The sequence below is a fragment of the Rutilus rutilus genome (assembly GCF_951802725.1).
Source record: "Rutilus rutilus genome assembly, chromosome: 2".
NCBI classification, from domain to species: domain Eukaryota; kingdom Metazoa; phylum Chordata; class Actinopteri; order Cypriniformes; family Leuciscidae; genus Rutilus; species Rutilus rutilus.
This window is the reverse complement of record NC_140210.1, coordinates 61,509,299-61,523,902: the sequence shown is the minus strand read 5'-3', so window position 1 is coordinate 61,523,902 and position 14,604 is coordinate 61,509,299. Positions and strand designations below refer to the sequence as shown.

At 40.3% G+C, this 14,604-nt stretch overlaps 1 protein-coding gene across 1 annotated transcript in view; it reads right to left on the bottom strand.

Annotated features, from left to right (window-relative positions):
• Positions 1–2,908: 2,908 nt before the first annotated feature.
• Positions 2,909–14,604, bottom strand: part of LOC311286237 (NACHT, LRR and PYD domains-containing protein 1 homolog) — a 76,987-nt gene continuing 65,291 nt past the window's right edge. The window contains exons 7-9 of the mRNA XM_084402355.1: positions 6,895–6,941; positions 6,238–6,814; positions 2,909–4,486 (exon numbers count right to left, since the gene is read on the bottom strand). Coding sequence (XP_084258481.1) covers positions 3,265–4,486; positions 6,238–6,814; positions 6,895–6,941 — 1,846 coding nt within the window. The 3' untranslated portion in view covers positions 2,909–3,264. The remainder of the gene's footprint in view (positions 4,487–6,237; positions 6,815–6,894; positions 6,942–14,604) is intronic.

The window sequence follows — 14,604 nt, the reverse complement described above, 5'->3', positions numbered from 1 at the left end:
CGAATGCGAAATCACAGAGTATAGAGCTATGGCTGCAGAAGAATCATTCTGACCCTCAGGAGCCGGCTCTAGGTCTGATGTGGCATTGCCTCAATGATCGTCTGGGTTACAGACACCGTCCGACGACAGAGTGTCTTCCGACAATGAGACACATCTACAAAGTCTTGGCATCTCAATATGACCCTTTAGGGTTTGTCAACCCCTTCACCACCAGGGCTAAAGTTTTAGTCCAAAAGCTCTGGGCTAAACCGAGAAGCTGGGATGACCCAAACCTTCCCACAGATCTGCTTGAGAGCTGGAGAGCATGGGAACATGAGTTACCTAACCTTGCTATGGTTGTGTTTCCCCGTTGTTACATCCCTTCTCATTTCAAGGTGGAGGCGTCCCGATTCAGCTTACACATTTTCTGTGACGCCGCCGAAGTGGCATACGGAGCAGTAGCATACCTGCTTATCGAGCAACAGGGTGAAGTCCACACTTCCTTCGTGATGGCCAGGTCAAGGGTAGCTCCAAAGCGACAATTGACAATGCCGCGGTTGGAACTTTGTGCAGCCTTGGCGGGTGCACAGCTCGCTAAGCTTCTATTGAAAGAGCTGACCATTCATATTGAGTCGACAACACTCTGGATTGACTCTACTACCGTCTTGACCTGGATACAGTCTGAGTCCTGCCGGTATAAAGTGTTTGTCGGCACTAGAGTGGCCGAAATCCAGGAATTGACTGACCTGTACTCATGGAGATATGTGGACTCAGCAAATAACCCGGCAGACGACATCACCCGGGGGAAGACATTGGTAGAGCTGGCAACTCCCAGTCGGTGGAATCAGGGACCTCATTTCCTCCGTGGATCACCAGATCAGTGGCCAGCTATACCCCCTATGGAGAATCGAGATGATTCCTCAGAAACCAGAAAGACTGTATTCTGTGGACTAATTGTAGATGACCAAAGTCCGCAAATGCCCGACGCGGCTCAATTCACCTCCTGGAAAGCCTTGGTTAAGGCAACATACCAGTCCCTTTACGGGGCGGCCAACTTAGATGCAGGAACTCAGAGCCCTGATTATCGGAGCGCTGAAGCGTTTTTGTTAAGTCGGTCTCAGGTTGAGTCCTTCCCTCTAGAGTTCAAAGCCTTGAAGGCAGGCAAACCAGTGGCCCCTTCCAGTCGTCTGAACACTCTGGCACCGGAGTTTGATCAATCATTAAGTCTAATTCGAGTTGGAGGACGGCTCCGGAGATTGGAAGGCCTGAGTCCAACCGAGTCTCATCCGGCAGTTTTAGACCCCCATCATTCTGTTTCCAAGCTCCTTATCCAAGACTTTAATGAACGCTTACTTCATCCCGGTCCGGACAGAGTTTTTGCTGAGCTCCGTCGTCACTACTGGGTCCTGAGAGGCAGGCAAGCAGTGAGGCAACACCAGAGGGGGTGCGTTCAATGCCAGAGGTGGAGGGCTAAGCCAACAGTACCCATTATGTCTGATCTACCCTTGGCTCGTCTACGACTTCATCAACCACCATTCTTCTCGACAGGTGTCGACTGTTTCGGGCCCTTCATTGTCAAAGTAGGCCGCCGTTCAGAGAAAAGATGGGGTGTGATCTTTAAATGTCTGACTACCCGCTGCATACACCTTGATCTCCTTAATAGTCTGGATGCCGATGCCTTCTTACTTTCACTGAGACGTTTCATAGCACGGAGGGGTACTCCTTCGGAAATTCTCTCTGACCAAGGGACTAATTTCAGAGGTGCCGAAACAGAGCTGAGAGAAGCCTTCAGGAAAATGGAACCTCAACTGCAGGAACGGCTGGCTGACCATCAGATTACTTTCAAGATGAATCCTCCTGCGGCGCCGCATTTTGGCGGCACATGGGAGCGAGAGATCAAATCTGTGAAATCAGCCCTGCAGGTTGTTGTAGGAAGTCAATCCCTGCCTGAAGATGTCTTGCACACTGTGTTAGTGGAGATAGAGGGTATCCTGAATAGTAAGCCACTGGGTTATGTCTCGTCTGACATTGCCGATGTAGACCCAGTCACGCCCAACTTCCTCCTCATGGGGCGGCGGGACTCTTCGCTACCCCAAGTGGTCTACACTCCAGAGCCTCTGTCTAAGCGTCGATGGCGCCATGCCCAGACTGTAGTTGATCACTTTTGGGCGTATTATACCCAGCATTACCTACCTAACCTCCAGCCTCGTCTTAAGTGGCAGCGTGAGACTCAGGATCTGACTCAGGGTACGGCGGTAATGGTGGTGGACCCACAACTGCCTCGTGCTCACTGGCCTGTTGGTAGGGTTGAGGGTCTGGTTCCCAGCGAAGATGGTCATATTAGGTCAGCAAAGGTCAGAATAAAGGATCGTCTGTATCTTCGACCTGTGGCTAAGCTAGTTCAACTCCCAGCACTCCCAGACGGTGATGAAACCGATGTTAAGAACTAAGGAATTTATATCTTCTACATTTTAGCTATGCTAATCTGGGGGCGGCTGTACTAAATTCCTTATACTTTTGGTATTGGTAGCCCTTTAATGTGTATTACGCTGTTACGCACGAACAGCGCGCTGACGTGCATTCCGCCAGAGCGGTTTCAGTTTACTCTTAGTTTCGTTTCTGCCGCCATCTTCTACGAGTGGTAAATGTGCGTGCATGAATGTAAGTTCATTTATCCTTATATTTAGCTATTATATCGCGATATATTAACACTTTCATGTCGCAGCTGTATATCCGATTGTTGTTATTATGTTCATATCGTGATTAGTGTGTTCAGAGGCGAGTGATGCCAATGTAATTCACGTGTACATGTTTAGCGCTATTTGCCGCGCTGTGGACAATATAAACATGTATAGATGATGTATACTGAGGTGAATCTTTATGTTTACTGTATTCATACATATTCTTATATATCTTTATTTGTTTATTTCAGACTAAACCACATTCTACCACCTCAGTTATAGCTAATGGCTGTATGATGTTGGACATATTGACACATCCTGAAGAGATAAACAGTTAACAATCTTCTGTCTCCTGTCATACTTCTTGCCGGAGTTCCGTAGTGGACTAGCCTTCTACCTAACTTCACAAAATAGAGTCATTTACAGGAACATTTACTTAGATGTGCAAAAACTTACATTTATTTCCCTGTAGAACGTTTACAATGTAAAGAGCAAAAAGAGCAAAGCAAAAACTTTAATTTATTTGTAATGTTACTATGAATGAATATTTAGAAAGGAGTATATTTTGATAAGTTCTGATAAACCCATATCAGTCGACCAATGTTCAAAAGGGGTAAAGCTTCTCTTCCTGAAGAACTGAGATGAATTCAGCTTTCACAGGATCTCTGTGTTTGCGTATAATGTCACAGATCTTTCTCATGCTCTCCTGACTGGTTAAACTCTGTGTGATTTCTGAATATAGTTCCTCATGAATTAGTTCTTGCTGACGCAGTTTATCTGCAATTATCTGGACATTAGTAACCCCCTGAATGAGATCTGGCCAATGGTTATCAAAATATCTTGCTTTATCTGCCTCACTATTCAGACGCGGCTCGTCTCTCTTTGGATGAATCTGATCACTATTCAGACGCGGCTCATCTCTCTTAGGACGAATCAGATCGAGTTCATTTTTCTTAATCGTTGTAGTCCAGACAGTCTTCTGATCCTCTTCTCTTATAAGAGCCATTTGAAGATCATTCTCCAGACTTGTGTTGACCCTGAAGAAGTTTGGGGGAGTTTCTCTTGTGAGTGTGATCCCTTCTTTGGGATCGATAGAGACACCAGTAACATCAGGAACATCAGGAACGTCAAGAATGTGTGGCGTTTTCATCCGAAATGGCCTGCCAGGTCTGGGACGCCTGATGATGCGTGATGAAAAGGATTTTTCTATTTCCTCAATTTTTTTTTTTTCACAGTCATCAACTGGAAAAAAGTAGAGATGTAGAATGAGAGGATCTTTAGAACACATGTAGAGAAGAAGATCGCAGTGTTCGTCCCATCCCATTATCCGACTTATAATTAAAGTTATAATAGAGAAGGATGGTTGGACAATCTTAGCATGGAATCGGGTCAACTGCACAGGTTCTGTGGTTATTCCCTCGTCTTTTACGGTGAGGACTTTCACAGCATCTTTGAGAGAGGGGTCAGACTCTCCTAAACAGGCGTAATGGGGCAGATGAACTTCCTCCAGTTTCCCTGAGATCACCGTCACGTCAATCACTGGACCGATCCGGTTGCACTGCAGCCTCTCCAGCTCTGCGTTGAGGAAGAGTCCGTCTACGGTACGGTACTGAAGGGTGACGACACAGTCACAGACCCATCGCATTCTGGTCCTGACACACTCGTAACGGCCTGGGTCAGTGCTGACCCTGAACTTTGACCCTCCTTCATCTGTACAGGCCGACGGCTCAATCTGAAGCCACTGATCAGAATCAGCTATATGGACACAAGACTGACAGTTCAGCAGCGGGTGAATATCGAGCCCAGAAGGTTTGGGCTGAGAGAACCTGTGAAGAACCAGAAGAAGGCAGAATGTTTATTAATACATTATTAAAATCAAAAGTTGTATCTGTCAATATTATTTAATGGACCGGAACTAACATGATCTAACAATGAACAGTTGACTAACTAACGTTAACAAATACAGTTAATGCATTAACGAATGTTAACTAATGGGACCTTATTGTAAAGTATTACCAACAATTCAAAACCAACAACATACAAACAGTTTACTATAAAAACTATTTGACAGGCAGTTTGACAGAGAGAAAATATAAAGCTAGTATATAATGCTGCGACTGACACCTGTGATAGAGTTCTCAACGGGCCTGAAAATAACAACCCGACCCGACCCGGCTCGTGGCTTTTAAAGCCCGGACCCGATGTAACCCGACACATCAACATGAATTATCTGCCCGAACCCGGCCCGCGGCCCGACGCCGCGTCGGATTTTTTTTTTCTCATACACGTATTATCATGACCAGCAGACGGAAATTCAAATCAACCTTTAATGTTCACGCCTTTTAACAATACAAACAACTGAAACAATAAACTTTAAATATATAAATAGGCTGTAGTAGCGACGGTGAATTCACCTGAGGCAAGTTTACTTTTCACCAACTCCATCTTCTTCTCCAGGCTAAAGGCGACGGCGTGCACGCAGCGGCGTCAGGTCTGCCCCCGCCCCTCTCCGTGATGCGCTTGCACGCAGCAGCCAGACTTTCTTTACGGTGAACAGCAGCGATGATTAATAAATGTTTATTTTTTTTCACTGATTGGAAAAGATTAAGCCCGAGGTCCGACCCGACCCGAGTCATTTGATTATATTTTCGACCCGAACCCGGCCCGAACCCGCGGGTCCCGTCGGGTTTGTCGGGCCGACCCGACCCGTTGAGAACTCTGACCTGTGATGTCACTCACTAATAACACACAATCTAATATAACAAACACATATATACTATAATGAGAGTTTAATTCACACATAATTGTCCAGTTATGTTTATGTTTAACTAGCCAACATGAACTCTATATTCTCCATCAATAAGCTCAAGCTGAATAATGTGTCAAGTCTTCTATAAATCAGTGTTTTTAACTGTGGATATTTTCACAGAGGTGGACAGATAAAGACCATCAGCAGTCTGGGGTGGACAGAAATGTTCATTATCAAACATAATAAATGAGTTTGACTATAAAGAACTGGACTGTTTTACTTCGCACAACACAACTGTCTACAGTTAATTGTGCTTGATTGTAATTGAGGGAGTGCTGGAATAGATCAAGTAATACTGAGTGAATTTGTCTATTTCTGTCTTATTCCTCGTCTTCAGGAATATTAATAGAAAAGAAGATCACACTACAGCTAGAAAATTACAGACAATTAATAGCAAATTACAGTTTAGAGATCGTGTGTGATCAGGAGCTTTAGAGAAATACCAGTAAATCAGTCTTAAGCCCTATTCACAGAGACCTCACAACTCTGAAACTGAAGGAGAAATAGATTTATCTCTAAACTAACTAAAATGAAGAATAATGTGTTTATAGTCTCTGCACAGGAGAGACTCTGTGTTGTTTCAAAACAAAGGAAAATATGTATTTATTGGTACTGGCCAAAACATGCTGTGAAATATCAGCATATGGAGTATCAGCACAAACCCAATATGGTGCATCTCTAGTGTTTAGTGATGTATGAAGAACAGAGGATTGAACTATTATTCAGCCTGGAGAAATCCTTCACTAAGACACAGTATATTTCACTCACCCGGTTGTGTGTGTATCACTGTTGTTTCTCTCAGGACGCTGTTTAATGTCACACAGAGACACTGAGGAGTTATCATCATAAAGTCTAAATCCAGCACAGAGGGGTTCAATGAATGTGGTGTTGAGTGTGTGTAAGTGTGTGAGTGTGTGTGTGTCAGAGACGCTGTAGAAGGACAGAGTGCCGGCCGACACGTCCACATACACTCCTGCTCTCTTACAGGATGAACGGACAGGAATACCAGTTCTGTTATTATTGTGCCAAACAGAGAATCTGTTATTAGAGCAGGACAGAATCCAGGATTTGTCATTCCATCCAAACACACAGTCTTTACTCTCTCCTTTCCTGCTGATTCCTTTATATGTCACTGATATATCAGCTTCATATCCGCTCCATTCAGCCTCCCAGTAACAGCGTCCAGTCAGACTCTCTCCACACAGAACCTGAGGAACATCATCAAATCTCTCTGGATGATCAGGATACGGCTGATCCTCAGACACACACGTCACTGTCCTGTTCTCATCAGACAGAATGAGTCGAGAGTTTGCTGTGTTTGGATCCAGTGTGAGATCACAGGCATCTGAACACAAGAAGAGAAACATTTCACTAAATTACACAAATCAACAATAAATCACTAAATGATTGTGTGTGTAGACCTACATTTGTGTAATCCTGCTGTCATGCTGAACTCTCCACAATGATCCACACTATAAAAGGCAAGGCAAGGCAAGGCACGTTTATTTATATAGCACATTTCATACACAATGGCAATTCAAAGTGCTTTACATAGAAGAAATTAAAATAATAAAAAGAAATAAGTTTACAGTTTAGAAAAATAAAATAAAATAAAATACAGTACAGTACAAACAGTCGGACGAACATTGGCACAGTGCTCATTCATTAAATGCATAGCTAAACAGATGTGTTTTGAGTCTGGCTTTGAATGTGACTACAGTAGGAGCACGTCTGATCTCCTCTGGAAGCTGGTTCCAGCATAATAGCTAAAAGCGGACTCGCCATGCTTAGAGTGAACCCTTAGTATTTCTAGCTGATATGATCCTAGTGATATGAGTGATCTGTTGGGTTTATATTCAGTGAGCATATCTGCAATATATTGAGGTCCTAGGCCATTGAATGATTTATATACCAGTAATAATACTTTAAAATCAATCCTAAATCTAACTGGGAGCCAGTGTAAAGACCTGAGGACTGGTGTGATATGTTCATATTTTCTGGTTCTGCTCAGAATCCTGGCGGCAGCGTTCTGTATGAGCTGCAACTGTCTTATGGTGTTTTTGGAAAGGCCAGTGCGGAGTCCATTACAATAATCCACCCTGCTGGTGATGAAAGCATGCACAAGTTTCTCTAAGTCTTGTCTGGAAACAAAGCATCTAATTCTTGCAATATTTTTCAGATGATAGTATGCTGATTTAGTTATTGCTTTGACATGACTACTGAAGGGTTACAAATTTTAAATCTATTTCAAATATGCTTCCATACATAACATCACGGTAAAGAATATTTTATTTAGCGTTTAAGGTTGAGATAATGATTCTGCTCAGCAAAGTTGCAATTCCTGTTTTCTCCTTATTGTCTTTAATGGCTCTGGAGTCCCAGTTTCACTCAGAGCCACAGCCCAGACATTGAAGGTATGCGTTCACCTTGCGAACTTCATCTTTGTGTCCAAACGCAATGACTTCAGTTTTGTCTTTGTTTAACTGAAGAGAGTTTTGACACATTCATCTGTTGACTTCATCAATGCATTGGCACAGGGAGTCAATGGGGCTGTAGTCATTAGGCGATAGGGCTAAGTAAATCTGTGTGTCATCTGCATAGCTGTGGTAAGCAATTTGGTTCTTTCTCATTATTTGGCTCATTGGGAGCATATACAGGTTGAAGAGGAGTGGCACAAGAATTGAGCCTTGAGGGACTCTGCATGTCATGGATGTCCACTCAGACTTGTGGTCTCCTATACTCACATAATAACCTCTCCCATCTAAGTATGACCTGTATCAGTATTTAAGCCAATATCGTTTATTATCTTTATGAGCGATGTCTCTGTGCTGTGGTGCGGTCGGAAACCAGATTGAAAATTGTCAAAGTATCCATTCAAGCTCAAGAATTTGTTCAGCTGATTGAAGACAACTTTTTCAATGATCTTGCCTATGAAAGGAAGATTTGAGATCGGCCTATAGTTGCTTAATATGGTCTTATCCAGATTGCTCTTTTTCAGGAGGGGCTTGACAACTGCAGTTTTTAGGGAGTTTGGAAAACTCCCAGAGAGAAGTGAGGCATTTACCACTTCTAGAAGATCTGCTTCTAAACTGTTTAACCCTCTGAAGTCGACAAACGCGTGGGCGCGTTTTGCTGGATTTTCTCCACATTGTAGCACTATAAACTTAAATTACTCCGTCATGTATGGTCATACAGAAAAAAGAAATATAATAAAAGAATCTGTGATATTTCTCCTTTTGTATGTGTCCACTTACAATCGAATCAAAACATTGTGCTTTTGTAAAATAAAGAAAATAAACAGGGTGTGCGTTCTGCCTCTCCGTCGCGGTGAACTTTTTTTTCTTGAGCACGTCTATAAACTGAAACAAAACTCAGCGAATACTTGTCACACATTTATGAGCCATATACCTTTATAAACATTTAAGTGTGTACTTTTAAATGATCGGATTCAAAATGAAAACAAATATTCTCTGTTTAAGTAATTTGTATAAAACCAACAAGATGTCCAGCTTCTCAAACGCTTGCTCATTACAGTTAATTTGGCCACGCCCACTCGCGCAAAAGATATTCACATGCAAATCTCCACATGGAACGCGAACTCGCTCATTACCTCAACAACAAAACACTTCACTTCACTTTTCATCGAGTTTAAAAGACGTGCCTGAGCTTACATTGGATTTAGGCTACCTCAGAAGAAGAAGAACGCGATTTGAAGACAAGAAAGATGAAAGGTAAGAAATTCTTACATATTAGTTTGTTATTGTTGCATAAATGTCACGTTGCAGTTGAACTGTTGCTAGATATATGGGGAATATTATAATATTTAGACCCCTTGTTTACTGTTACTGTGTTTGTGGATATCTGCTCAAACGTAGATATGTATATTGTAACCATAATGTTTTATATTTGAGCGCGATCGCGTTTGAATGTATCATATTTTGCAGCGCGATCGCGTTTGAATGTATCATATTTTGGATAGCGATCGCGTTTGAATGTATCATATTTTGCAGCGCGATCACGTTTGAATGTACTGTCTCATATTTTGGATGAAAGCAAAACGCACCAAACAGCTTCATGTTTTTATTATTATCTCATTTCATATCATCATAACGGATGGAAACATTTGAAGTAACATGATAATCAATATATTTTTCTCTAGCTTAGTTGTTACTGAAATCTTTTGGAAGATTTATACTGCTATAGGTTATTTATTGTTATTATTATTTTATCCAGCACTGTGCATATACCTTATGCCTACAAGGCACAACAAACCTGGTGTTCATTATATTATATATTGTTGGAAACATTTGTGTGTGTGTGTGTGTGTATTCTGTGAATTTTAAAAAGGAATTTTAAAAAGCAATTTTAACCAGAAAAATCGAATATTTATTTCCAAAATCGTGCAGGCCTTTATCTTGATATCAGTATGTTCACTTTTTTTTTCAGGGCCCAGATGCCACTGAGGACATCAACATTCACATGAGTCTCTGTACATGAACATGGTAAAGTGAAAATCTTGGAAATGAAAGGTATGTACAATGTTTTTAGGAATGGCACAAAGGTCTCTGTCTTTGAAGTGCTTTTTTGGCATTTGTTGTGTATCTTTGGATTATGTTGTGTTGTAAATAAATCCAAACAATTTAAAAGCCATTCTTTTTTAAATCTCCTCATTTACAGTATTGTGCAAGGTTGCTCAGAATGGCAGGGCCTGATAGCTCCTAATAGGGCCGTTAGGGGAGGTTCTTTGTCTTTCTCAGGTGTGAAAAGCTTACATATTAATGAGCTCCCGCATAAAGCTTTTTCACACAAAACACGTCGTAAAATTTTTAAATCAATATATTGTCTTCTCTGAATGAGCAGTCAGGGTGATTTTCACATAGTTTTGCAGCAAATATTCTAGGCTACGTCATACAATTTTCAAAAGTCTTGTGAAGAAATAATCAGTATGGGTTTCATGGCCTTATTTCAGTGAGAATTTTTTTTTTTGTATTTTCACAAACCACGCATAAATGTCATTATCTCAAAACTACAAACTTTTACATACATGCTGCTGATATATTATTGTAGCAGAGTTTGTGCTGAATACTGTGTAATTAGACTTTAGCCATGAACATGTCACAAGTAACAGAAATAACCAGAAATGTCAGAGCATGTCAGCACACCTCCAGGGCCCAAAAAACAGCTCAGACCTCAGACGGTTAACACACTTTTGAAAAAATACGTGGGAAGTGTGTCAAGAGTGCAGGTTGATGTTTTAAGGTGCTGTACGGTTTCTTCCAAAATTTTGCATTAAATTTCTTTGAAATCAGACATAGTAACTACTTTCTCAGGTGGTCTGATCTGTCTGACCTCAGTGCAACTCAAGGATGTGCTGATCACCTTTCTGATATTATTGATTTTCTCAGAGAAGAAAGAAGCAAACTCACTGCACTTGCTGTCTGAGAGCATTTCACTGGGAATCTGGCTTGGGGGGTTTGTCAGTCTCTCTACAGTAGCAAAAAGAGTGCGTGTGTTGTTTAAATTGCTGTTTATAATATTTGAGAAGAATGTCTGTCTAGCTTTGCCTAGTTCCATATTGAAAGCATGAAGGCTGTCTTTGTAGATGTTATAATGGACTACAAGTTTTGTCTTCCGCCACATGCGCTCTGCTTTTCTGCATTGTCTTTTCATATTTTGCACTGCTGTTGAGTTTCTCCAAGGTGCCTTTTGTCTGCCACTCTTCTTCCTGACTTTAACAGGAGCAATATCATCAATTACACTTTTAACTTTTTTTATCATTTTTTTATTTAATTCTATTTAACCCTCTGATGGTCCGCGTGGTCTTTTTGACCCGCAAATGACTTTTGCTCAAATTAAAAAATATGTTCCCTTTGTCCAAATGGTATGAAACCTTCTACGGCTCTTAACACTTTCTAGATCTACAAAAAAAAAAAAAAAATTGGAATGATATCTGTTTTTATGTTAGCGTGACAAAATTTGTGACACTCGTGGTCTTCGGGGTCTCTGGAGACCCCGCAATCAAAATAGACAAAATTCATCATCAAAATCAGAAACAACGCAGAACACATCGACAGAAATGACAGAAATAAAGTGGCACACTTCCACCAATTCAAAAAGCATCCACAATGCTGAATTATTTTGCTCACAACAAGCGCACACACACACACACACACACACACACACACACACACACACACACACACACACATATAGTGGAATACATTTTTGAGACTATAAAAACTGTTTTCTTATCATTTGTAAAATAAAATCATCCAAAATGCAGTACCACCACAAAAATAAATTGGTGACACTGACAAATTGAAAAATGTGCACACACACACACACACACACACACACGCACACACAGGAACATTTGTAAGGCTATAATTTGTCAAATAAAATCATCCAAAATGCAGTACCACCACAAAAATAAATTGGTGACACTGACACATTGAAAATGTAAACACACACACACACACACACACACACACGCATACACACACAGGAACATTTGTAAGGCTATAATTTGTCAAATAAAAAATCATCCAAAATGCAGTACCACCACAAAAATAAATTGGTGACACTGACACATTGAAAATGTAAACACACACACACACACACACACAGGAACATTTGTAAGGCTATAATTTGTCAAATAAAATCATCCAAAATGCAGAACCACTACAAATATAAAGTGGTGTGGTGACACTGGCACATCGACAATGTGTACTCACACACTCTCTCTCTCTTTATCTCTCAGACACACACACACACACACACACACACACACAATTGTGTGTGTCTAGAATCTAGAATTAGATTAAAAATAAATGATTGAAATAAATGATAAAATCTTAAGACTCCAACATTTCTCTTTGTAACATTTTGTTCAGGTTTGATTCTAATCATAATGTAACATTATTGAAAAACTGGGGGTTTTTTGGTACAAAAAAATGCTAAACTTTGACAAAAATATTTTATTTTTGTTATAATTGTGATTTTATAATATTTAGATATGAATCCAACTGAATCCAACTTGTGAAAAGATATCTTTCAGGTAGTCTAATAGCAAATAGCATATACTGGAGCTCTATAGCCATCTAGTGGTTAAAATTATTATTTTTTATTTTAAAACTGCATTTTCCAAAAAATGGGCATAAATGTTACATTAAACCATTTAAAATTATCCATGTTATCCCCAAGAATGAAAGTTAGAAATCTGGGTCTTTTATAAAGTGAATTTTACATCAAATGCTGTTTTTTTGTAAAAAGGCTATTTAAATATTTATTTATTTATTTATTTATAGAAATTTAAAAAATATCATAAATTCTCCAAAAACTGCACAAATGTTGAGTAAAAACATTAACAAACAGAATAAAATTGCATTTGTAAAAAAAAAAACTATTATCTTGTTACAAAATTAAATGTTATTGTCTGGGGTCTCTAGAGACTAGGGCTGGGTTTCGATTCAAATTTCAAGAATCGATTCGATTCCGATTCTCAAGATCTTGAATCGATTATTATTATTCGATTCGATCCGATCTGATCCGATCTTCGAGATTTAGATAAGTGTTTTTGAAAAAGCATTTTTTTCCAGCTGTTACCTGAATTACAGGACTGTAGTTATGCAACATATTGATACTATTATTATAGACATTCAACTGCAAATTAATGGAGTATTGATGGTTGTAAAGAACTATCCCCCTTATCTTTTATAACTAATTGTAAAATTCGGTCCGATTTTCCCGTGGCGTCTGTCGTTGCTATGCAACAAAGCACTGCGCTCTCCACAACGACAAAGAAGTTTTAGTAGCTAATGGATTTCCACCACCGAAAAACGCTTGCTGTAGCTCTGCTACAAGATTTATATACGGAGAAGAGAAAAACACCCGTAGTGTTTGGGTGCACCCCCATCCTTCCTGTTGACTGAGCTTTCAGACAGCGCCTGGAAAAAACGAGTGCGTCGCTTCAATTATGAGCACGCTTACCGCGCGCCTACATTTGAACAAACTGCGCGCAAAAGACGCGATATGTGAACGTGTGAACGGCCTCTTGGCGAGCGACCTACAATCAGGCTGCGAGCGACTTGTTGGAGAACCCTGCACTAGAGCTCCGCTTTGTAGGCTATGACTCCATATTTTTTTGCTACTTTCTGCGGCCAGCGTTTCTGGAAATAAACGAGGGTAAACCCTTTTTAAGACCTGACTAAATGAAATTTAAGACCGCGTGACATGCGTGAATTCAATGACGCGGCAAGTTAAAGTTCACAGGGAAAATGTAGGCCTATTATTAAATCGATCCTCTGAGTTACGGATCGATCTTTAGAAATTAATATGAAAATCGATTCAGAATTGGTGAATCGATTTTTTCAACACAGCCCTACTAGAGACCCCAAAAAACTCGAGTGTAGACATAAATAAAGACCATCAGAGGGTTAAGCATCTCTTCTTGACAGACACAGATCTAGCTTCAGTGGCAGGAGAGATCAATATATCAAAGAAAATACAGAAATGATCAGACAGTACTACACCCTTAATAACAATCGATGAAATGTTTAGACCCTTACTGATAAGTAAATCTAGAGTGTGTCCACGATTGTGTGTGGGTCCATGTACATGCTGAGTCAGATCAAAAGTTTTTAAAACAGTTTTGATTTCTTTTGCCATATTGTTTTCTGCATTATCTATGTGAATGTTAAAATCTCCAGCAATGGCAAAACAGTCAAACTCTGAGGTAATTGTTGATAACAGTTCAGTAAAGTCCTCAGCAAAGGCTGGAGAGTATTTTGGAGGCCTGTAAATAATAAGTAAAATGCGAGGAGTAAAATATTCGAAAGAAGGGTAATTCCCAAATGATATTTGCTTACATTGATAGATATTTTTAAAAAGAGCAGCTAGACAGCTAGACTCTCTTAACAGCTCGGCAGACACTCATAAAAGTAAAGTTAGGAGGGGATGTTTCATTGAGGACTGTTGCACTGCAGCTGTCTTCTAGCCAGGTTTCATTTAGAAGCATAAAATCCAGGTTGTTTGTGGTTATTAAGTCGTTGACTAGAAGTGATTTATTTTTAAGTGAGCGAATGTTTAAAAGTGCTAACTTAACAGTCTTACTTTTTGTCCCCACATCAATCTTAG